General features: G+C 36.3%; 3 protein-coding genes across 4 annotated transcripts; 1 reads left to right on the forward strand and 2 right to left on the reverse strand.

The window, feature by feature from the left end:
• Positions 1–1523: 1523 nt before the first annotated feature.
• Positions 1524–8945, reverse strand: LOC114517643 (radical S-adenosyl methionine domain-containing protein 2-like). Of its 2 annotated transcripts, XM_028537438.1 has the most exons (7): positions 8822–8945; positions 6947–7153; positions 5654–5815; positions 4378–4607; positions 3667–3816; positions 2946–2978; positions 1524–2318 (listed from the first exon to the last, which is right to left on the reverse strand). In XM_028537438.1, exons 1-7 carry the CDS (start codon positions 8862–8864, stop codon positions 2154–2156), a joined length of 990 nt encoding a protein of 329 aa, XP_028393239.1. In that variant the 5' UTR covers positions 8865–8945; the 3' UTR covers positions 1524–2153. The 2 variants fall into 2 exon arrangements, with proteins under 2 accessions (XP_028393239.1, XP_028393232.1); XM_028537431.1 differs by lacking the exon at positions 8822–8945 and having other exon boundaries at positions 6947–7305.
• LOC114517631 (UMP-CMP kinase 2, mitochondrial-like) lies at positions 8059–11678 on the forward strand. The gene is made up of 4 exons (XM_028537420.1): positions 8059–8894; positions 10021–10222; positions 10550–10786; positions 11255–11678. The coding sequence occupies exons 1-4, from the start codon at positions 8117–8119 to the stop codon at positions 11382–11384; spliced, it is 1347 nt and encodes a 448-aa protein (XP_028393221.1). The 5' UTR covers positions 8059–8116; the 3' UTR covers positions 11385–11678.
• A 652-nt stretch (positions 11679–12330) lies between these two features.
• Positions 12331–24479, reverse strand: LOC114515941 (polyphosphoinositide phosphatase-like). Its single transcript, XM_028535264.1, has 26 exons — positions 24308–24479; positions 24147–24242; positions 23329–23461; positions 22964–23018; positions 22693–22800; positions 22053–22103; positions 20603–21114; positions 20178–20278; positions 19810–19935; positions 19686–19725; positions 19220–19317; positions 18656–18795; positions 18241–18286; positions 17916–17986; positions 17478–17529; positions 17289–17378; positions 17014–17072; positions 16450–16524; positions 15971–16062; positions 15384–15531; positions 14498–14556; positions 14227–14371; positions 13780–14023; positions 13522–13601; positions 13158–13232; positions 12331–12874 (listed from the first exon to the last, which is right to left on the reverse strand). Exons 1-26 carry the CDS (start codon positions 24368–24370, stop codon positions 12709–12711), a joined length of 2925 nt encoding a protein of 974 aa, XP_028391065.1. The 5' UTR covers positions 24371–24479; the 3' UTR covers positions 12331–12708.
• Between the last annotated feature and the right edge of the window lie 19 nt (positions 24480–24498).

Raw genomic sequence — 24498 nt, forward strand, 5'->3', positions numbered from 1 at the left:
ATTAATAGTTCAAAAGCGACCACATGCCAGAAATATAATTCATACCGGTGTCCGAAATTTTGTTGCGCTATGCCTGAAAAGGTGCGACCCAAACGTGGTTCCTGTTTCCTGACAAATCAGCAAAAAATAATATTAATTTGATGGCCAGTGATGCCCTAGCTAGGATGTGAGCAGCAGGGCCAGTGGCAATGATAAGTTGTAGTTAATTCTAGTGAAGGGCAAGCCACTGGCATGAGAGCGACCCCCAAGAGGTAAAGGTAGGTATATCATATGGCACGATATGAATTGGCTACCAAACTAGTGTAGATATGGAAAGAGGCCCTCGAAGTAGATTTTGTGCTCCCGGCCACAAAATCTCCCCGAAAGGCCCTACTAATATACAAAACATGGCCGGAGTGAGAACACGTGAAAAGGGAGATCGCAAATATCAAACACTTCCGTTTCCCATTTATCCGACCAAGAAAATTCGTGAAAGCATGGCAATTCGTTTTAGCGCCCTGCATGGCCGTGTGAACCAGGATATTGATTCGATCGCGATCGAACCATGTATGGACAATACTATGGCATGGCCTCTCGAATCTTGATTCTTTGTTTGGACGAACTCTCAAAAAACCTTTATGCTCTGGTCTATGACGTAGGCCATGCATCTATATACATTTCGACATGTTTGCTTTTCGGCAGTTTGTTTCATGATTCGTACGTTTTAGACGGATAAAGTTATATTTTATCTTTTAACTTGTCAGTCAGCGCAGCAGACTCATTTGACTTTGAGACATCGCACATGCAATTATAAGCATTAACATTTCAATATTCAAATTTCTTATTCCAACCCATTTTCGGTTAGGAAGAAACGGAAAGTTAACTGTAAAACAAGTTTTTTTTAATAATTCAAGTACTTTCAATTGGTGTAATCGCTCAATATAAGACAGAATTGGTCATGAGTTTAGTTAAAACTCCAAAACAGGAAAATTGTGAGATTATAATTGCGCGTGTCGACAAAGAAGAAAAACAAAGAAGGAAAGGACCAAGTTTCTTTAGCTTAAGAAGGACACCAATCAACTTAAATGTGTGGACGGTTATAAAAGCTCAAAAATGCGTCATTTATGCGTGGAGATGGAGTTTTCAGTCTAGAGATACAAACTGTATCATTCTTATGGTGAGTGAAACTACTGTAAGATTGAAGTTCGTAGTCCATTTTTGAAAATTCTAGCTACATGAAATATTTGCCGACGTTGAGGTATAGTACATGATTACCTCCGCTTTAGAAAACGCGCTCATCTACAGTCGCAGAGCAGATATAGCCGTTGCATACTTCAGAACCTCTTATTTTATTGAATTCGTCTGCCCTAATTTGGCAAATTGATATTCCGTCGATTAAAAAAAACCTAACAGATTGGAAGAAAATATATCCAATGAACCGATATATAACGTGTAGAATGTGTTGTATGATATACGATGCTCTTCGATGCCTCGCGTTCTCAGGGGCTGCACGAATTTCTTATATAATCTTACTGAAACGATAATCAGAATACTTCACTCCCTTCATGACGCGTGGTCTGAGGGGTATAATTATTCAAAATCAGATCAAATTCAAAATTTTGCTGAAATTTACAACCGTAGAATAAGCGAACAATATCAAGAAAGGCTCAAGAGAGGCTATTTCTTACAGAGAAGATAAAGTATTTACTTGATTGTCTTCAATTTTTATACTTCATTATTTTGTTTTCGTGTTAGGTATCTACCAATATGCACCTCATGCGTATACTGATTTAATTCAGGCAATCACTCATGCCGGCATTGCATGTTTTAAATGACGGACGAGAAACATATTCGTGCAGACAACATTTGAGTGATATAACCTGTATGCATGTGCATTTCTTATAGTGAACTGACATGACAAACATGAAGACGAGACCAGTGGTACTAGGTATGTTTCAAGAATTCAAGGAAAATCATCCACACGAAAGGATCGGACAAGAAAACTTTTGTGCTGCATGCATATGTTTTTGCACTGTCAACCCAAGATTGCCATGTGAAAAAGTGTGGGTGCTGTTGTAGAAATTAAATATGACTATAATGTCAATGTTACCATGAGTATAAATTGAATATCAAATATACAGCGGACCAAATAACAATTGATGCATGAATTACCATCACCAGTCAAGAGTCATATCACCCTTGCTCCAAACATACTTTCCACCGCGTTTAAAAAACATTTGTTCATCAAAACCACTATCGTTTAGAGCATCTTGCACTCCAACATCGAGAATCGATTTTGAAGGTTTCTTGGTCCCGTTGGTATTATCAAGAAATCGCATCTAGAAAATAAAAAACCTTTTTAGATAATTATATATAGAACTTGCAAACTACATCGTTGAGTTACAGACTATAAACTATTCTCTGCAAGCTAGTACATTCTGACAAGCGTGGGTAGAGTTTGTGAGAATGTTAAAACTATATATCACCATGCATGGTAGCGCAGTGAACTGGTAGCCATGTAGATCAGCCCACACAATGAATCCTGCTTTGATTCAATTCATTGTGATGTAAGAAAACGCGCGAGAACCTGGCAACCATGCGAAATCAACATGCATGCATAACCTATAAAAGCGTTTGTATATATATGATCGTATACGCTGTTAATGATCAAAGCATGCAGGTTTGCTTATCCGGCAAACAAATGATGTAAACTTTTTGCACAGTTAAAAATGTCAACCATTTATACACTTTATACATACACTAGTACACTTGTGGGTCCCAACAGGATGCTTATGGCATTCAAACTCCAGCTATTACATTGTTAATTATGGCTGATTTCAATTGTTTTGGTATTTTTTGGGACACCCTGTACCGCCACCTACCGTGTTGCATCACGGACAGAACAGTATGATGTTTTAAGAAACGATTATTTATATTCGGTAAACTAAGGCTGATATTTCACTTACATATTCATCAAGGATCAAATATGAATTGCGCATCTACAAAATTAAGGTATATAACATATTATCTCTATTAACATGTGGATATCGCGTATTTTAACTCGCCATCAGGTCACTATGGGCATGGCAACCAGGACCCCAGAGGCCGGTTGTTCAAGAACCGGTTAGCTTAACCCTGCATGGGTTAAAGCAAATCTTTACATCAATTGTTTAAATAAAAATCGCTTGTTTACAAAGTTGAAAATCTCTTTCCATACTCCCGGACCGATAGAAGTCCTATTTTGTAAAAGTTTTAAAATCAAGAGCGGTTCAGAAGCACATAAACCAAAACATCGGATTGAAATTTAACCCAGGGTTAGAGCTAACATAGTTTTGAACTAACTGCATGGCCCCAGGTCCACCACCTGCCAATATGACGGCCATCCACACTTGTAAAAACGTGAAAGAACTTCAAAATCATTCTCAGACCTCTTGCTCGCTCGGACACGGCGTCACGCACCCGGTTTTACAGGAATAATTTTACATATAGTAATAATTAGCCGGCATGCAGTAATAATTATGAGAATCCGTTTCAAAGCACAAGTATCTTCTCCCTACTGCTTGAATTCCTCGCAAAGATAATTTGCAATAAATGTTGCGCATGTAGTGCTCATATTTACATATTTACTGATACGTTGCAACTGCCACAAGTCATCAAATTACAATCCAAATATTTTGAATGACATACCTTTTCATTCGATTCTGGAACGAGACATTTAACATTTGCGTGACGCGATATAAACGACTGGAATTCCTCATCAGAAATGACAAATTCTTTTGCATTTTTTAACGCTTCCTCTCCGACATTTTCTCCCCCAATTAACAGACACTGGAAAACCTATGAGTAACAGACAATAAATATAGCGCTAGACACTTTGGACTGAAAAACGTTTGCAGTTTGCTTTTCCAAAATTAAACGTTTAATTTTTGTTCTGTTGCGTTCAGCAGGAGTTCTTATGTGATCGCGCTTCTAATGAAATTAAACTATATATATTTAAAAAATAGAAAACATTTCCCGTGTTTCTATACAGTTACAGAAACACGCGCGAGACATAATCAGTGGAGTGGGAAAACGATCCTGTAGGGCGAGTTTTTTCACGTTATTTCGAATTCTTCCAAACTCCCACACAACTGTATAGAAACATATGAAAAAATGTTTTCTAGTTCTTATATATATTATATATTATATATTATAAAATATATATATATATATATTTAAAATTGGTTACCTCAGACTCATCATACATGAATTCATTTAACCAAATTTTTCGTTTATACCAAATGGAATTGAACAAAACGAGATGATTCTGAGACAGCCAATTTGAAATGATTTGTTAAAAAATTTGTTTTTACAGCGTATATATTGCATTCAAATTTCAAAAGATTGGAACAAACTTACTTTCCATCTAATAGGGTTAAAATCTTGAATTGCTTCGGACATATCTTCGTTCTTGTTGTATACATTCACAACGGTGTTGATCTTAAATGCCACGTGATATTTATTGCACCAATCTCGAACTCGTCTCACGATATCCAAATGTCTTTCTTTGTTATGATGGCGACCTATCATCATATTGACCTCCTCATCAAAACTGTCGCAGGATATTGCCAGAATGTCTAGGTACATGCCTTGAAAGCAAAATTGAGATACAAATTCATTGATCAATGAATACAAATTGAGATACTTCAGTTAGGCCAAAAAAAACGGTACAGACTGACTGAGCTAGTCGAAATGTATATATTTGAATTTCTGTTTGTCTCGCGCACGTAAATTGGTCTTTACTGATCGCAAAGCTTTGTGCATGCAGGATAAGATTACATGAAAACATCGATATTTTATATGACATATATCAGTTTCTATCGTTACAATGCATTGGCATTTATTCTTGGTTTGTGTAGATCATGATGTAATTGATGTTTAAATTACGGGCTCAAGTGCATATGGCACTGCAGGCTCGCTATAGCTAAATATTATATAGGTAGTCACTGTAATGCAATTGGGATTGTCATTAAAGAACACACATTGAAGTCAGAGTGTGGTTTAAAATCGACAGTTTGCATATGATATCATTGATATGACGTCATAGTCAGTCCCCTCGGCGCCATCTTGGTTGACTCTAAAAAGTTTACTTCTGCTTTTCAAGAAAACAAACTGCGTTGATTTAATTTACTTTATCCTTGTTTATTTTGTAACTGCTTATCATCTCTGTCCTTGGGCGGGTATTAAAATACAGCAACGACGAAAAAATTATTTGTGCACATGTTTTGAAAAATCAACCAAGATGGCGGCAATTGCAAAAAACCTATAAACGCTATTTGACTATTCCTCTGATTCTTTTTCACATCCTTTTCCAAAAATTACTCAGAATTATAACAGAATGATAATATGTAAAATTCAGACATTCTGAAGACAACAGCAAACAAATAAATTTCTAAAAGTATATGGTTTCTATGGGTGGGTAATTTGAAATAAAGCGCTATCGTTAGTTGTTATTCTGGGGTCTTTAGCCCAAATACTTGCAGAGATATTCAATTTCGATTGAGTTCAGAGTCGGGCCAAAAACACATTTATACCCGCGAACATCAGCTCTATTGTTATATTATTCCTGTTTGCAGATGTTTTACCGAAAAACAGCTCATATTTTGTTACTAGAAATATTTCCTAGAAAGCGTACCGTAATTCTTAAACCATTCCTCTCTGATTAGGCTTCCATTTGAAACAATGCTAACACTCAGTCCAAGTTCTTCTTTACAATATCTGACAATTTCACCAACAAATTTTCCGTGTCGACCTTCGATAAACGGTTCACCGCCGGAAAAGTTAATTTTCTCCATCCCTAAAAATACGTGTTGCTAGCTTATCTTATCAGAAAACAACAGTGTACAACCAGTTATGACATACAATTTGCTTTAGTCATGAAAAATATATTTCATGCGCCATGTATATGGGGGATTTGTGAGAAACTATTTACCGCTAGTGCATGAAGTCAAATAAAATGAAATATAGGTAATTAATTAGTTTAAGATTAAAAATATAGGAATATATTTCATAGAGAATTCCTTTGCATAAAAAGAAACAAAGTTGTTCCATATTTTGTTCATTATATAAGAAGTGAATGATTATGATAACACAAATTTCCAAAGCAAGAAATTTAAACGTCAAGTCTGGTTTCCATCTATTACTGAGATTTCCAATTCAGCGTGGAATTGCGAAAGTTTGTTTGTTTACTTTTGTAGTTTCAAAGCAATTTCTGTGACGTCCTCTAATAATGTTGCCAGGGGACGCTGACCAAGTTGTCAAGAAAAAATGTCAAGTTTTTGACTAACGGCTAGAAATAGATGCTGTGAACAGGGCCGTAGCTAGACCGCTAAATTGGGGGGTGGTGTATATTCATATACTTATGTTTGCCGTATACCGTAGGAACAATAGCATACAAAAGAAATCATTCGGGCATAAGACGAATATATGAATATGCACCCCCCCCCCCAATTAAGCTTCTAGCTACGGCCCTGACTGTGAAAATAGCGGCTATTACTCGTTATACAGATCTTCAATTTATAGTCACAAAATTGACAGTTTCCCTTGACAACTTTGTGAGCGTCCCCGAACAACATTATTAGATGACGTCACAAACATTGCTCTAAAACTACAAAACTTAACGAACAAACTTTTGCAATTCACGCTCAACTGGAAATTGCAGTAAATAAGTAATAACCGTAATTGCCGCGAACACGTCAAGGTGGTTGTGTATTCACGGAATGTTTCTCTATGTACCCCGGTATCCCCAGGCAATACTCAACATGACCGACTTGAACATAAAAAATAAAGTTGTCAATAATAATGCAATAGCGGAAATCACGCTAGCTTCACTCACGCTGGCTTTATAACCTACGCAAACAAATCTGAATAAATCATAATGTGAAAGTCTGTGACTGCATTGTAATTGCTCGGTAATTTTGGTGTTTACCTGCTTGTTTCAACAGCTGTAGTCCTTTTTTAGCATCTTCAATTGGCAGGACAAACGATGTCTTGGCAGTATGGAAACAAAACCCACATTTGTAGTTGCATTTTCTTGTAAAGTGATAATTGACGCTGGTTGGTTTACAACAGACGCTCTCATGCGTATCGGAGGACCAGTTGTCTTTGCTCGATTGTAAGATATCTAATACCAAACCTAGCAAATATATGAAACTTCTGTAAATAACCTCACAAAACTTATAGAAAGCCGTCAGATGTGATACGTCTGCTCTCATCTTCCTGTCCATTGAAGCCTGACTGCCTGGAGGCTTTTCCATACGGAATTTCTAGAAGTTGGCGTCTTTAATTAATTTGCTTCACCGATTTCCGGTGTGACATCACTCCATGGCATTCCTAGGAGCACACTAATCACTGCGTGCACACCGACGTGGACACTCGACAGAAAGTGAAAGGGATTCGAGGGTTTTTCTGCTTCGTTCAATTTTTAGAATTTAAAGTGGTTTTTTGTGCCTTTAAAGAATATTTCAGAATAATGGAAAGAAATCAGTTTGTTCATGTTACCTAGTTGCTTAAGCGGAATTGGCGATTAAATCGCCAAGTAATGCTTGACTCCATGCAGCTAACATAGTTTGAATAACAGAATAGGGTTGCCGTTACTATATATTTTGTAATAGGTATGTTTAAATACACTGTCCAATCAATACAAAAAAATATTAAAATCGAATGGCAATTAAGAGATTGCTTGTGCCAATTGCACGTTCGTTATCACTTATCAAGGCAGTTGCAATGTTGTTTGTATTAGATAACAACAGGTTTACACAAAAGTAGCCATGTATAGCTGAATTGGAGTTAAAATGAATTTCATTGAACCTACTTACATGACTTGGGGTGCTTAGAGTAATTAAACGTCTGTTTGAACTTTGAAGTTGCTGCACTTTACATCATTGTGCATTGTGATAAATTTAATCCATACAATTTTAGGCAGCACTTTTCTTGCGCTAGCAATTCTTTGCCACGTAGGCAATTATGCATATATACCACTGCATATATACCCACTTACGAAACATATCATATTGATATTATTTATACCCGGAACCAACAACAGGTTTCCTCTTACATATAATACAACAATACTTGCTGGTACATTGAGTGCATTAGTATGTCAACTCAAATCGCAACTCGAGTAAATATTATACTCCGAAATTGCCTTTACGGAATCAACCTGAACGAAAGGGTTTTGTACTTAGCGTCGCCTGTGACAAGAAATCAATTTAGTCTAGAATATTCCAATGAAGAAACTCACGAGAACGTCAAGCAGAACATGCTTGCGGATAATATTTTATATAAGTTGTGCGACTGGGTTGATCCCGAAGAAGACATCATTAAAGCAAGGATTAACGATCGTAACTTGGAAACATGTCTTAAAGAAAAGTGGGGTATGAGTGGGCATATTTGGAGCAGTTTCTTGTTAGTTAAGAATTCCAAGGCAGTGAAATCTTACAGAAGCTGCTTTGTTGTAACATTTAACGATGAAGATAAGACTAATACCCAACAGTATACAAAAGAGATAATCGGTTTTGCCAAGACGTTTGGTATGCCCACCGTATTAAAATTTGAACCAACCGTCGGCAAACCAGGGGCTGGGTATACCGTTGATGTTATATCATGCGAATCTCCAGCGGCTTTAGAGAAAATTGATCAATTCGTGGTCTTTCCAGTGAAATATCCCGGCCACCATCCATCGTTTGACTTCGGGCACTCGGTCTTCAAAAGTTTTGAAGAGACGCGAAATACACTCAAACTTGCCGAGGGCAATTCATCGCTTACTGACATGCAGAAATTGCAACATTTAGCTGAAACTTACGTAAATAAGAATTTCCCCCCGACAGATGCCTATCCAAATCCATTTATTGTTGTCGAAGGCCTGGATGGTGTTGGTAAGTTGCTATTTCAGGGTTGCCAGATCTGTCAATATTTGAAATTGCCAAAATGTCATTAGCACCGTGAAGAAAACAAAGAAAATAGAAGGCTAAGACAAAGAAAACAAAGAAGAATAAGTTGGCCTCCAAAATTCACAAATCTTGCAACCCTGCTAAGTTTGTATACGTGGCACATCATAAAAAATCAATATTCGTAATTCTCGATCTTTTGTGATTGATAGAAAGCGCCATATTCGTGAAGATTAAAGCCCCGTTTACACTACACTCAATTTATTGGCACGGCACGGCTAAAATGGGCACTCGTACCCATTTCATCTGTACTCTGCCTTTGTTTTGGTAGCCTGAACACTAATAAAATTGGGTACGGGTGCCCATTTTAGCCGTGCCGTGCCGATAAATTCGGTGTAGTGTAAACGGGGCTTTAGTGTTGCGTTTTTTTATACTCCTTGTATAATAATAGCCCCGTAATAGCGTGTATAATACGTAAATAGCCTAATAATAGCATGTTAATGATAAATAGACAGTTATGGGGTCCAATCGTATTTCAAGATTCAACGCCAATCGGAAGCTGTAATGTTGCGTCATATTTGCATAAATTTTACCATTCCCCTTCTTTTTGCACTGGGAAAAAATTGCAGAGAAATTATTTATGTGGTAAAAAGAGTGCACTAGAGCCGTTTTATGATAAAATTTTCCCTATTAGTTCGTCCCAACCCCGTATTTATACTAACAGACTACTGGCTACTGTCGAAAGAGTTTTCCTAGTTATTTTGCTTCGCAAAATCCAGTATTATGTCTGCACAGTTACAATCGAAAGCACTCAGACGAAAACCAAAAGTCCCCCTGTAAGCTGGTGCTCCCTCCCCCAATCTCTGGATGCTTCCTTTAATTAAGAACAAGTGATGCCATTCGATCCAGGTCAGCATGCATGTGTAACATGGGCGTCAATCGAACGTTAATTGAGGGGGACTATATTCATATATTCTATTATGCCAGGCTGATTTCTATTGAAAATGAAATTGTTTCAATAGGACTAGCCTGTTAGTCAGTGAACAATGAACAATCCAAAATCAATTTCGGAAAAAAGGAACGTATAGTTTATAAATTTTTTTTACCCGTATAGGAAAGTCAACCTTAGTGCAGAATCTGGCTAAAAGAATTAGTGCTGAAATATTCCATACTCCGCCAGAGATCATAGGTAATTACAGAGAAGCAATGGTGAAGCAATGTCAACCGGTCTGCCGGGCATTCTACTCCCTAGGAAATTACCTTATTGCCGAAGATATCAAGGATTTGTTGACTACAAAGCCAGTTGTTCTTGATAGGTAAGGTCAAAGAAACGAGTGATACATTTGTTATGAGCTTTTAAAATAAGTCGCTGAGGGCAGCACTTGAAATGAAGCCTCTGAAATGTGTAATGTATATCATGTTAATATGAACATTTCTTTTTTGGTTTGCCCGTCATTGTTCTATATTCAATATCTTATTACACAAAACAAACCTTGATTTATTTGAGATTTATGTAATTCAGATATATAATTCTCTTTAGTGCATGTGCGTTCCCATTCATGGTATATGTTGAATAATGTTCAATATTGTTAACCAAACCTTCGCTTCCACATCATCATTCATCATTGTTTAACATTTACTAGGTATTGGCACAGTTCAGCATCTTATGCGATTGCCTTGGAAGGGAAATGTGGCAGTGAAGAAAACATCCCAGCAAAAGGACACACCATATATCAGTGGCCTAGAGATCTACTAAAGCCTTCAGCCGTTATCTTTTTGGATTTGAACGAGAGTGAACGTGCTCAACGTATGAACAAAAGAGGAGAAGAAGAAACAAAAGAAGAATTACAGCTGAGATTTTGTCAGTTTTTGCGAAAAAGGCAAGTTCGTTTTGCGTTATATTGTCACTTTTGTAAAAAAATTCATTAGCCTAAAGACCGTGCGTAGTTCCTGCGACAGAAGAAAGACACTTCGTTTTATGTGAAAGGTTTGAGCGGTTAGCAGTTCCTATTTTGTGGTTTCAGCTCTGATCGACTCGTTTGACCGTGCACTGAGGGCAGGGCCGAAACTAGAACGGTAATTGGCGGGGGGGGGGGTTGGGTGTTATTATTCATATAGAGTATAGAGTTATTAAGTTTTAGTACATTTATAATTATTAAGCCACAATTCCGGGATGAGATTTTGTACAGAATTACTTATATTTCACTGCAGTATAGTCGGTTTAAGTAAAAGGAGGGCCGGAAATGGTTTTAGATATTTTTGAATGCATGAGTTTTCACTCGCTGTTAATATGATGGTAATATAATGTGAGCTAAATTCATATCCTGTTTTATTGTCTATGTCCCCAGATTGGTTCAAGCGTACAAGAACATGGAAAATCCTAACTGCATTATTATTGATGCATCAAAGAGTAGAGAGGAAGTCTGTGATGATGTTATCTCAGAATTGAAGAAACAACAGCTCTTGTCAGTTGATTAACCAGAAACTATAGAATAGTGTAGAATCATCTTCATCCCCATTATCATGCACACATTCATTTGCATGCAAAAATATCGCAGCTAAATTTCGCGCTGGTCCAAATTAGCTAAATTTCTCCCACTCGTGCAGGCTCATGTTGTCAGGGGAAAACTTACATAAAATTGAGAGCAGTGCGTAAACAAAAAGCTTTTAATTTTTTATGTGAAGATCGTTGGAAAACTGAGCCCTCTCTACAGGAGGAAATGTGCCGAATATGACCAACGTGTACCAAACGTATAACTAAAATGGTTAATTAGTTAGCTATATATATATATATATATATATATATATATATAATTATATATATATATATATATAAGCTGTACAAGAAGCTAATTAACATTGTCAGGCTGCCTAACCCCCAAGGCTTTGGTTGAAATTAGGCAAACTTTTCATTATTGAAGTTCATGCATCCTTAGCTTCAAGCAATAGTAACTTGCAGCTCATAAGATAAGATATCACTTGCAGGTAGGTATATTAGTATATATGCATTTCTGTGCATTGTAATGTATGATGTAAAAGTCTTCATAGTTTTGTGATGCATACTATTATCCCAGAATATTAAAATCTCTTAACAGTTGGATTCACAATTCCTAACCGACAATTCCAAAAGCAGAGACAGTGCGATGTAGACCAGTGGAATCTTTATCATAAGCCTTTGGATTCTTTGGAATGTTACCATCATTAATCATTGCTAGTAACTTTTTAATCTCATCATATCATTATCATATTCAACCTATATAAGTATTACAAAACATAACATCGTACCAAAATTAACATTTTGAAACTCAAAGTATAGATTGAAACAAAACCAGATAGATTTTGTAGCAATTTATTTTCAAATTCATCACTAAACTGACTTTTCTTGTTTTTGATTAAAAATATTTTATTGAAAATAAATCCAATAAAATAATCATAAATATAATCTTTTCTTATTTAGCTAATATGCCATTTTTACTAATTTTTGTACTTTTCAAAAGCACGTATTAAAAGTGAAACGCCGATATCTCTGGGAATACTGTATCAAAATACACATGGTATATAACAAATTTTAATTTAGACATTTACGAATCTAACGAAAGTTATTTCAGTGTAACAGACGTCTTAGTTTTGAAGTTATACTCAATTAAACAGGTTAACTCTTTTAATAATTTAACTTTATTTTAATAATGGCATAATAAAATTGCTTAACTGACCGATTAACCTCCTCTAAAACCACTGATTAGAGTGAAGATGAAGGTAGATATTAACCTCCAGAAAACTAAAATGCTGTGCAGATTGATTCTTAGCTTCGCACAAAAGCTTCAAACTTTGACATACTTTTTGAACTAATAGTATAACTACCCGTCCTACTGTTATCTATATATGTTTTATACATCAAAGCGGACGAGACACTCAAATTAGACAGTTCTCCTGAGCGATCAAACTGTTTTCGGATATTCTTCTCATCTCTGTTGAAAAAATACATGATACACAATAACAATACAAAATCATTGTACAATAATTCATTAAAACCCAGAGTAGCTAATGGATGACGTTATATTGTGTGCGATTTTCTTCTTTTGATAGATATGAACGAGTGAATCAGTTACTGATGTTCAAATAAGAGCTCTTATTCATCAGAGCATTCGTAACTAATTACTCGTTCACATCTATCAAAAGAAGAAAATCGCGCACACAAAATCGCAGCAAAAATTGCCTTAACGTGTAAACGAGCCTGAACGCTCAACGTACCGCTCCATCCAAGAAATGTGCACGTGGTTTGTCGCTCCTTCAGACTTATTTGCATAACGGTTTACAGCTACAAAACTGAAAATATTCCACTTGAACGCATTTTAAAAATTAAAATTTGACGTCTCCATGTCAACCGACAGAAGAAAATTGTCTCCGAAAAAGGTCATATAAATCTCCGAAAAAGGTTACATAAATAGGTCACAATTTGCAAGTTATTACGTACTTTATAGAGTTTTTTGTTTAAATGTTTAGAAATCGATTACTTTAGTTGTTTGAGGAATACAGGGTATGCCAGTTTAGTATTTGGCACAAAATGGAGGCCATTATAATGTAAATAAACTGTAAGGTTTTCTGTGATAAATACCTCTGATAAATCTGTTCTGACATTTTGCTTGGTTCGAGAATCGCAACTCCGTAGTAATCTTTCATATTGGGAAGAGCAGCCTGAAAAGATACACACAGAAGTGAAACCCAGAAATCCAGAAAAAAATCGTTCAGCTGATTTGCACCTCGAGTAAAACGCCCGAGGCCGAAGGTTCTCCTCGGTTTTTGAGACCGAGGGAAATACTTCCCCACACGAAACGACTAAACTGGTAAATAATAGATTTATTATTTTAATTACCCGCCCTAATATATGCGGCCTTGTCTCAAACTCCTTGTTAGAATACGAAACTTTCTTGCAACTAGGTGAAGTATCTGAATCTGAACTTGACGTTGAATCAGAGTCCGAACTCATCTCTTCACTATGTGGACTCGTTGCCCGCTGTAGAGACGGACGTTTCGCTTCATGCTGGTTGCCAGAGCCACCTCCGGTTGCACGTACTACGAAAGGACTTGGGTCGTTTTTAGTTGCTGGGGAAAACAGCCTGTTGAAAGGAATGAAGGCGTAAAAGAATCATCTATGTATCAATTAATGTAGTTTAACGCGCTCAACACAAATTTAAACCATCTTTTAATTCGTATTTTAAGGGAAGCCCCAAAGAAAGCCAGAGAGGCCTGTGCAGGAGGCTAAACTCCATCTATGTTCATAAAACAAAAATCATAAACAGCAGGTTATGATGTGCTTTACCTGTACGACGATGGTAAATGGAATGAAAACAAGAACTTAAATCCAGACAATTCCTCGGGTTGATAGTAGTCATAAAATAAATCAGAATTACTCTTGTTTAATGCAACACTTTCTTCAAAAATGTTAATGGATGTCTGATTTGACACTAAAAAGCAAAGGGCAAAAAGTTAATATAATTTCCAATTATACTCATGCAATACCACGCACTAAAGACATGAGACATTTTTTTCCAATAGACAGTGCGATACAAGAAACCAATGGAACTATTAACCTTGTTGGCAAGGCAACGGTAAAGAAGCAACAACTTCATCATCAAACCATTTCGTGTAACTAAATAGAAAATAAAAGTTCGGTAAAATGAAGCGGATAAAACCTAACTCCAAAATCACAATCGGAAGTATTTACTGTAAAGGGCAGTTTACATTTGCAATTTCGGCTGCGATTTTCCGTGCGGTTTTCTTCTTTTGACAGATGGAAACGAGCAAAAAGTTATGATTGCTCTGATGCATATAAGTGTCCTTATTTGTACAGCCGTAATTAATCTCGGACGTCACTATACTTACCCGTGTGGACGGTTAGGTGCGGACGTGGCCGCGACCCTAACACTATCATTTACTTGGATTCAGGTCCGCATGACGTGAGCATGCTTAGTCCGGACCTGATCACCCGAGGTCTGCACCTTATCACACTGAACCAACTGTTCAGTGGAGGTAACCTAACCGTTCTTTGTGTTTGAAGGGTGGGTGTATCGTGACCCGGAAAAAAATTTTCTAACTCGCCGACTACATCTCTTGCAGGCGTTAACTACACTAATCGATTCTTTGCATGCGTGCTCATTCCTCGCTATATCCGCTCCTTTCCAGAGTCGTGAGCCTCTTCCCAGGCCCTTCGCTGCAATTGTGCCCAGTCCGCGCGCGGTTCCTACGATATTAACCTTGGTTACTGCATAACCTCATTATATTCACAGACATCATTCATTTGCATCTATCGAAAGGAGTAAAAACGGCAAATAAAATCGCAGCAAAAATTGCAAGTGTAAACGGGCCTTAAATCGTCGTTTAAAAAGGAGCATCATACACACATAAGACATCAACAGACAGTTTTTTATATTTTTTTCAGCTCGTGCGTTTATTATTCCGTGCTATATATCAGTATACCTTTTCCCATTTTCATTCGACCAGCTATCATGTTGAATTGGTATGTGATGAAGATAATAATCAGTTGGATGGTCCCACAATGGAAGACAATTCTCGCTAGGAATAAACTTTCCAAGAAAAAGATTTATCGCTTGCTGTTTTTCGGTATCTAAAAAGAAGACGTTAAACGCCTTTTCGTCCACGGCAACAAGGTAATAATTCTCTTGATATATGATATAAAAGTTTTAAAAATTTCTCTTAATAACTCTTTTAATATATGATATAATAACTTTTAAATACTTTACGATCTTAATATATGATATACCAATTTTTATAGATATAAGATATGATAGGATGATTTTTAACTGCAATACTTAGCTTATAGTATGTTTGTAATATGCATCGCAATTTAGCATAATATTGTAATATGCATCGCAATTTAGCTTTTTAGAATAGCTATTTGATGTGTAATTTTTCAATAATAATAATAATAATAATAATAATAATAATAAGGTACGTACGTAATACGAGACACGATTCAAAATTGTTAGTTCTATACTGTACCCAGCAGCAGCCAGTCATTAACGAAGAAAAGTAGTAATACTTACCAGTAAAAGCTCCACTATAGTACCTCCGTACTGTTTGATAAATATCACGAGAATATGACTTCCATGGCGCAGATTTCAGATATGTGTCAATTCTGGAAAGCAACAATGGTTAGGCCAGACAGTGTTTCAGACGTCAAATTTTTAATGTGCCAAGCCTAATGTTAATTGAGCTAAAGTCATTGTTACACATGAAACGTTCGACGTCTGATACGGGCCTTAGAGACTGAATTGCTACATATTTAAGCAGGTGCAACCACATTTAATCATCATGATCTCTGTAGTACAATGCCTTACTATAAGGTCATGCGCTATGACGCATAGTTTTCGGATAATGCAGGTTCCTGATTGATCACATGCTTCGTCCAAAACTATGTCATGACACAGAATCTTTATTTACGATTTTCCAGTTGTGATACTGTGATATATTGCATGCATTAATGCAGTAAAACTTGATGGACATTTATCGTGTACATTGTTACCTATGAACTAGCTGGGAACCTCCATATTGAAAAGCTAATGTATCGCCATGATCTTCGTACAGATCCTCTAACAATCTAGCGGTGAAGATAACAAAATAATACACAACCACGGCAAGCAGACAATTTCAGAAAATACAAAATAAAACAGATTCCGAAGATAGACATCTTGTGTTCTTAATATTCGAGCTAAAACAAGAGTGTAAATACAGAGACTTAAGGGCAGTTTTCCACCAGGCGGAATTTTTCGACCGAACGAAATTTTTCGTCTGATGTTCTTTTCAATTGCGAGAATTCAACCATAGCGGATTCCCTTCACCGGTCACAATTGAAAAGAAAATCGAGCGAAAAATCAGTTTGATCGAAACACTTTACCTAGTGGAAAACATAGTAGAGACATATTGTGTTCTTGATATTCACGCTAAAAGTGTATAAGCCATGCACAATAATTATGTCTATCTTCGGAATCTGCTGTTTTGTATTTTCTGAAACAATACATAGGTCTTAAACAAAATATGTAAGATATACCCTAACGGATAAAAACATATTTGAGACCATGAATAATACCTGACGGCGTCACAATCAAAATTTACAACGGGTTTATCAATAATACCCAACGCGTACAGCTAGGAAGAAACAAATGTTCGTCAAATTACCGTTTAAATTGAAACTTACAATATATCTAGACGGTACTGGCAGCGCCTAGATGACTAAAAGCATAACTATAATATCTATCAGTTGCTTTAAGAAACACAGTTTCCTGATAATTTGAGATAAATCAGTCAAAGATAAGCATCTAAGAATACACTACCTATATGTGTAGTACGATATTGTCAACAAACCTGAAATCCAAGAACTTGCTTTCCGATGACGAACTGGGCGATATTGGTTCGATCCAAGCAATCAACGCAATTTACCCGAATAACACCTGTCTATATTACAGAGACGAAAATATACATCAATGATAAGCCGAGAAACGTTAAAATGATATATTTCCGGAAGAGGTGGCTTGAAAATCTCTGTCTCTTTACCTGTTGTCGGCCAGACGTTTCTATATTTCGATATCCACCAACCTTTAACCACCTTAATATTCATGAATATTAAGTTAAAAATTTGTCACTTGTCAGGACTAGGTAAAACCCGTTCAAATTACAAAAATTGTGCCCCAGGTCAGGTCCAAGCCTGGTTCAGGCCACCTTCTGCTGTTGGCCTGGATTTTGTGGCCTAGACCAAGTCTACGTAGGTTCAGTCTAGGTCAGATAAACTGCGTTCACACCTAGCTCTAGGCCTGGTCCAGCTAGTCCAAGGTCAAAGCACGTAGTTTAAACGCGGCTTGTGTCTGTATAAAATGTTATTACAATAATAGACATACATGCAACCACAAAAAAATTATCATTGCGCGCTTATATAATTAAAAGTTAAATATATAACGTGAAGAAGTTGTGAGTTTTAAATCATGTTGTCATTACTTATCATCAGACCGAATCTCATTCGCATAAAGATCCTGGCCACTGTGGAAAAATCCCACGGATTCCACAAACTAAAAAAGAAAAGAAAACCTGCTGACAGGCAGACCTTGGACGAATTTCAGGCTGCTACTACTATAGGCCACTGTATTTGTTCAAGTGAGCTTATACATGCAAACTTTCAGTTTTACAACTATCTAGACATGCATTTATAACATTAAATATGATCAAACATCAAACCGTACTAAACTATTTAACTTTTCCTATCATTCCTTATTAAATTAAAAGAGGGCATTCATGTATCTGTGGTAATAAAGTTGATTCACACCTTTTTGGCATATCGCTGTAATCTTTTCACAACCCTGAAATCCTTACTAAATAAAAAGAAGCAATAACTAAGTGTACAGTCATATGTAACTACATTGCAGTCGCAATACGTTTGGATTAACTTCCGATGCAAACAAGAAGAACAAAATAACACTCAATTTCACATAATAATGCAACACGCGAATGGGACCAAAACAAAAGCGTTGACATGCAAAAGCATAGTTATTAAATACGATTCAAGGAAAGCAAGGCATAAAAGAAAGTATTGTGGATGTAAAATACAACAGATACAACAGATTATTACATAGTTGTAAGGGCTGGTTTCCAGTCAGGAAAATTATTTTTCGGACCGAATCGGACAGCGTGGTCTCTTTTGTGCTTAAGACAATTAGCTTTTGGTTAAAAAAGTAGCTTACTTAAGCTTTTTCGAACTTCTGGCGATATCAAACCAGATATATTTGATTTTGTGTTGAGGTGGGAGAAATTGGTTTAAATATTCAACAATTCCTTTGAACTCTTCTCCCAAAATTTGTTCATGTCTTTTTCTTTCTTTTTTCTGAAAATCATAAACATACATTACCACAAAAGAAATGTGTATTACCACAGAACTTGAGAATAACTGGTCTTAATCATTCTTAGCAAAAAACCAAAACCTCTGACAATAGTATTTCATTACCCAAAATGTTAAAGATTTTTTTTTAATTTCAGAAAAACTTCTCGCCTCAGCATCATGCAGTTTGCACTTTCAGGGTCTGGTGCTGTTCCCGGGGGGAGAAACTCTTGGACAACCTAATATCTACCCCAAAATGTTTAAAATCTTCGGAACCAATATTTTTCGTTTGTTTCATGTATAAAACTGACGAGAAAATTACATAAGAGGAGCTGCGAAACTGAACCAAGGGCGCTATTTTAATTACAAAATGTTTTTATGACATTTTATAGAACAATAAAAATGTATATAAAATATTTGAAACACTCACCTTGACAAGATTAAAGACAATAATCGGTGATCCAAACCTTCCTAGTACACTGTTGAAATGTTGGGAAGCAGAGGCAGCATACGGATCTGATCTATCAACTGGAGTGATGAAAGCATTTTGAAAATAGAATCTATTGTCGACACAGCCACTATCTCAATGAACTTTGCGTTTCACAATGACATAGGGCTATGTTCTATTAGTTGGAATTAAACATTCTTCAAAGTCAACACGGTCAATTATAGAATACCATATAAAGCGCAAAGCCTCGCTGTTTTTGCAGATCCAGAGTTGAATGAAAATAAATCTACAACTACATGCATGGGCTTCTTAATCGTCGATCGTCCTCGCCGACAAAGCAAGCACTGGTCTTAGTACCAGAAGTATACAGACGCCCTGTAAACACTCAAAGAACCCATCTATATATCGACAGTTCTGTAAAATCAAGGGTAGCCTAAAGGAGGCCTACCTTGTATTTGAGGCTTTGGTACAACACCGTGCTGTAATTCCTGACAAATAAAAAGTTAAAAAAAAATTTACAAGAATTGGTGACAAAGAATATCTTATTAAAATTTATTTATTAAACTGTATACCTGAGACCAAAATAGCGGAACTGAGCCACGGATCTGTACAAAGGAAGTGTATCGACCGCTTTTGAAAGACAATGTTGAAGCGTCGTGAAGAATTTGTTCCGTTTCAACATCATTTGCTACATACCCCTGAATGCAATAATACACTGGGTTTAATTTTAAAATAAGTCCACCACAGGCTCTACTCAACCACAGGCGCCACCATTCTCGTTCCCAGGTTTTTCACGTATTGGCACAATATCTTTTTGGCAATAACAAAAGGCACAATAACCTTTTAGCACACGCAGCACGCGAAAACCTGGAAACGAGGACGAGGCTCTACTCCACCACAGACCCTACAGGACCACAGAATGAACATTATTTCTGCATACCGAATCATTGGAGCCTCTCTTCAAGAATCTTGTTCCAGCATACTCATTTGACCTTCTTCCTATTAACGTCAAATATAATGGCCGACCGTAGACACTGATATCTAGAAGCTACATTAAGGAAAACAGCAGCGTCCAAACACTGAATGTAAAGACCCACTGCATAGAAAACATATAATCCCTAAGAGTTGTCCTCCAGAAGCTATATATCTTGTCTAAAAAAAATTATTATGTGAGCGGTAAAGGTTCATGTGGCTGACGAAAACAATGCACGAAGTAAAGTCTTCTTGTGTTTTGATTTGCGAAATTTATGCTACTTTAATTTGTCCAGATGCCCTCTTTCATGTCTTGTGCAAAGGTCCTATGATAGTGTCGACAATAATTGGATACAATTTGCAAGAACAATTACATCGCTTTAAAAAAGATACTACATTGTCCAATGTAACCATGTGTAATATATAACATCCAATCAGAATGCAAGATTTTGTCAACGTCTTTCAACATGTGTTTGTTCCAGACAAATTTCATGCAAGGTTTTCCACGACCTGATACAGTATAATGATGTAAGACACGTTTTCGCGCACACTCGTGGCATGATTTGTCCCTTTTGGTCTGGAACTCTTGCGTCTCCACAGTGTCATCCCCGCCGTGTTTTGTTGAAAAGTCTTCGTTAATATAATTTGACGTCCTTCTCGCCTTCATATCACTTCCATTTGTGATGTTTACAGACTCTTCCTCACTTTTAACTTGTGTCAAATCAGGAGCTGTGAAAGAATGCTGTTTACATTCGCTTTTCGATGCGAAATTAGTGTCTGTCTTTTTAGCATGTCCCGTATCTCCTTCCAGATTACATTGACATTCACACGACGGACATTTGAAATACGAACGTTTAAGAAGAGACATATTGTATTGAAGACTTTGTGTAAGATCATACGTATAACTAAAAGAAAACACGGTATTAGCCTGCGACAAAGTTTTACTTACTCACCGGCTTTAGAATCGGAATTTCATTATTAATAAAATTATTTAACAAAATTAAGTGTCCTGGTTACACGGTGGAATTTTTCCTCCAATTCTTGCAGTTCAATTCTACTTTCAAGAGATGTACATTAGTGAAGAGTCTTCAAAATGCAAGTGTAGAAACGTCCATGGAGTGTATAATAAAAAAAGTTTTGTACTTGCCAAGTTTACACATCACAAAAGTAGAATTGCGGTGCAAGGCGTGCAAGAAAAAGTGCACCGTGTAACAGGGCCTTAGCGTTGTATTTTGTTGCTGAGATACAAGAAATTGAATTTCAAAGTTTTGAGTTTGAAGTCGAGGAGTTTAGGTTTGATTAATTGAAAAATATGTACTCATTGTTATAAGAAATGAAAAACTGGTGTAAAATAGAGTTTAAAGGCGTGCTTTTTTACTGACTTTGATATTCTATATTCATTAAAGTCATTGTACTTCAAGCCCCGTTTGCAATCCGCTCAAGTTATCGATCGGCACGGTATGGCTAAACTGGGTACCCGTGTCCATTTCGTCCGTGCCCAGCCTTTGTAATGGTAGTCTGAGAACTATAATAAAATTAGGTACGGGTAGTCGGATACCCATTTTAGCCGTGCCGCACCAGTAAATTGACTGTGCATGGTGTAAACGGGGCATTAGTGTACCAAATTTGCGTTTTCATTGGCAAACTGAATTGCCTCTTGCTGCGATTTTATGTGCGATTTTCTTCTTTTGATAGATGTGAATGAGTTATGAATGCTCTGACGTGCTCTTATTTGAACACCCGTAACTAATTCACTCGTTCATATCTATTAAAAGACGAAAATCGCACATAAAATCGCAACAAAATTGCGAACAGGCCCATAGGCTACATATTCACTACATACCTAAAATAGAAATTGCTAGACAGATCAACATTCTGAAAGGCTTTCAGGTATCTAGAATTGAAAACACACTAAAATTTGTAGCATATATATATGCAAACTATTCGATTCCCGGGTGGAAGAAGCGTTTTTGTAGCAGTAATCTTAAACACATGATTATAAGTTTATCCAAGTAAATTATGGATTTATGGTATAAAAAATATACCATAATAACTCCTTTTTGGGGGGATGCAAAATTAAATTGTTGAGTTCAATATTTTTAAATTGATGCATTACAGCATATTACAGCATATTAATTAAGGAGGCAATTTCCTTTTTCAGACACGCTGCATTATCAAAAAATGTTAATACATGACCAGGTACGACCATTATGTGGTCTTCCCTGAGGTAGCTTTGGCATCATGACCCGGGCATGATGGCAAACTAGCTAGTTTCAACAGGGGCAACAATTCCGTTCAGAAACCTTCAGTCCATTTTATGAACATTTTCAGTTTGTTCATTTGCATTTTTCATGTATTGTTTATGTTTTCACCAGTTTTTATTATTATATTATATTACAATTTCTTTTTGATACATATGTGGAAGCAACAGATGTTGCTAGCACAATTCTACAATTCACAGAAAAGAAAAATTTTAAGCTTACTTGGATTCCCCATCATGGTGATATTTTGCTCGCACAGTTGCATTCGGTATTGGAAACATGCAAGTATCTGTAATTTTATAAATAGTATTTCCACCAATTTGAGCCACCCTAAATATAAAATGATCTAGACATTAACTGTGACATTGCAGATGATGTTTTGGCTATGGAATCAATACTATTTTTTTAATCAATATTAGAAAATAACAGTATAAATGATCTCTTCTCAAAACATGTACATTTTATATATTACCTATAATTATTTAAAACTTACTTTTCCCTTTTGGATATCAGAATGATATAATATCCTTCAAGAAATCTAATAAACCCTATAAAAATGGTAAAAATACAACATTATAAGCTGTACAAGAGGCTATAATTAACATTGTTAGGCTGCCTAACCTCCAAGGCTTTGGTTGAAATTAAGCATAACTTTTTATTATTGAAGTTCATGCATCCTTAGCTTCAAGCAATAGTAACTTGCAGCTCATAAGATATCACTTGCAGGTAGGTATATTAGTATATATGCATTTCTGTCCATTGTAATATGTATGATGTAAAAGTCTCCATAGTTTTGTGACACATACTATTATCCCAGAATATTAAAATCACTTAATAGTTGGATTCACAATTCCTAACCTACAATTCCAAAAGCAGAGACAGTGCGATGTAGACCAGTGGAATCTTTATCGTAAGCCTTTGGATTCTTTGGAATGTTACCATCATTAATCATTGCTAGTAACTGTTTAATCTCATCATTATCATATTCAACCTATATATAAGTATTACAAAACATAACATTGTACCAAAATTAACATCTTGAAACTCAAAGTAGAGATTGAAACAAAACCAGATAGATTTTGTAGCAATTTATTTTAAATTCATCACTAAACTGACTTGTCTTGTTTTTGGTTATATTTGGCACCCCCACCAGGAGGCTGGGGAAGTCCCCCTCAAACTTCTAGGGTTGGCGCTGCCCCGGGCTTATGCAGTATCTATCTGTACAGAATCAGGCCAAAATATCAAGAGTTCAGTGGCATCCCCAGCTTGATAAGTGGGGGACTTATTCATATATTCATGTTTTACATTATTCATTTCTTTTTAAATTGATTGTTTTAACAGTCTGTGAACATATATGAATATGTCCATCCCACTTATTGATGCTGGGGACGCAACTGCAAGAATTGTCTTTCTATTCTAGAGTTACTCCAAGAGTAAATATCAGCAACATAATTATTACCTGTATGTAAGACAAATGTACCATATGCCTATTAAAGTAGGCCAAACTTTATAAAGTATTAAGTATGGCTTTTATTCGGGATTTTGCAATTCGCCTATTTTATAGTTTGGACAAATAATAAAGGATATTAAATTAATCTTCCACAATAAGAACTTCAATCTGTAAGAGTTGCGATACTAACCTGACAAGTAACAACCTGTATTAAACCACTACTCACCTTATCGTCAATTATTGAAAGATATGGCACAGTTCTGTCAATTTTCAGTACACGAAATTTTGTTTGCGAAACATTTGAGCCCACGAGGTAATAGCGCTAAACAACAAACAAAACATTATCGCACTAGGCTTACAAATCGATGTTCAATAGTCAACACTAACCGCTTTTGTTTCGTACAGGACGATTTTCTGAATAGAACAAATGGGAATAATTTCTGCAGCCATCTTCACTTTGTGTTACGTCACTGTCACTGAGTTTAACCCAGTGGTTTAACCCGGCCACTGAGCTTATAAAATAGGGCTTTCCGCTTTACCACTTCCACTTACCAGTTGAGCGACAAAACATGACAAAT

The sequence above is a fragment of the Dendronephthya gigantea genome, unplaced genomic scaffold (genome assembly GCF_004324835.1).
Source record: "Dendronephthya gigantea isolate DGI-Jeju-01 unplaced genomic scaffold, DenGig_1.0 000000F, whole genome shotgun sequence".
Classification (NCBI taxonomy): domain Eukaryota; kingdom Metazoa; phylum Cnidaria; class Anthozoa; order Malacalcyonacea; family Nephtheidae; genus Dendronephthya; species Dendronephthya gigantea.

What these genes read in the sequence shown, in the direction of transcription:
- LOC114517643 (XM_028537431.1), bottom strand. Translation starts at nt 7,274, where the DNA reads ATGGAAAAGCCTCCAGGCAGTCAGGCTTCAATGGACAGGAAGATGAGA. An exon ending in ACAGCTGTTGAAACAAGCAG is followed by an intron (nt 5,816 to 6,946) that starts GTAAACACCAAA and finishes ACGTATTTTTAG; the next exon opens with GGATGGAGAAAATTAACTTT. An exon ending in TTAACCCTATTAGATGGAAA is followed by an intron (nt 3,817 to 4,377) that starts GTAAGTTTGTTC and finishes TGTTACTCATAG; the next exon opens with GTTTTCCAGTGTCTGTTAAT.
- LOC114517631 (XM_028537420.1), top strand. Translation starts at nt 8,117, where the DNA reads ATGTCAACTCAAATCGCAACTCGAGTAAATATTATACTCCGAAATTGC. An exon ending in CGAAGGCCTGGATGGTGTTG is followed by an intron (nt 8,895 to 10,020) that starts GTAAGTTGCTAT and finishes TTACCCGTATAG; the next exon opens with GAAAGTCAACCTTAGTGCAG. An exon ending in TGTCAGTTTTTGCGAAAAAG is followed by an intron (nt 10,787 to 11,254) that starts GCAAGTTCGTTT and finishes CTATGTCCCCAG; the next exon opens with ATTGGTTCAAGCGTACAAGA.
- LOC114515941 (XM_028535264.1), bottom strand. Translation starts at nt 24,370, where the DNA reads ATGGCTGCAGAAATTATTCCCATTTGTTCTATTCAGAAAATCGTCCTG. An exon ending in TCCTGTACGAAACAAAAGCG is followed by an intron (nt 24,243 to 24,307) that starts GTTAGTGTTGAC and finishes TTTGTTGTTTAG; the next exon opens with CGCTATTACCTCGTGGGCTC. An exon ending in CTCTGCTTTTGGAATTGTAG is followed by an intron (nt 23,019 to 23,328) that starts GTTAGGAATTGT and finishes CCATTTTTATAG; the next exon opens with GGTTTATTAGATTTCTTGAA.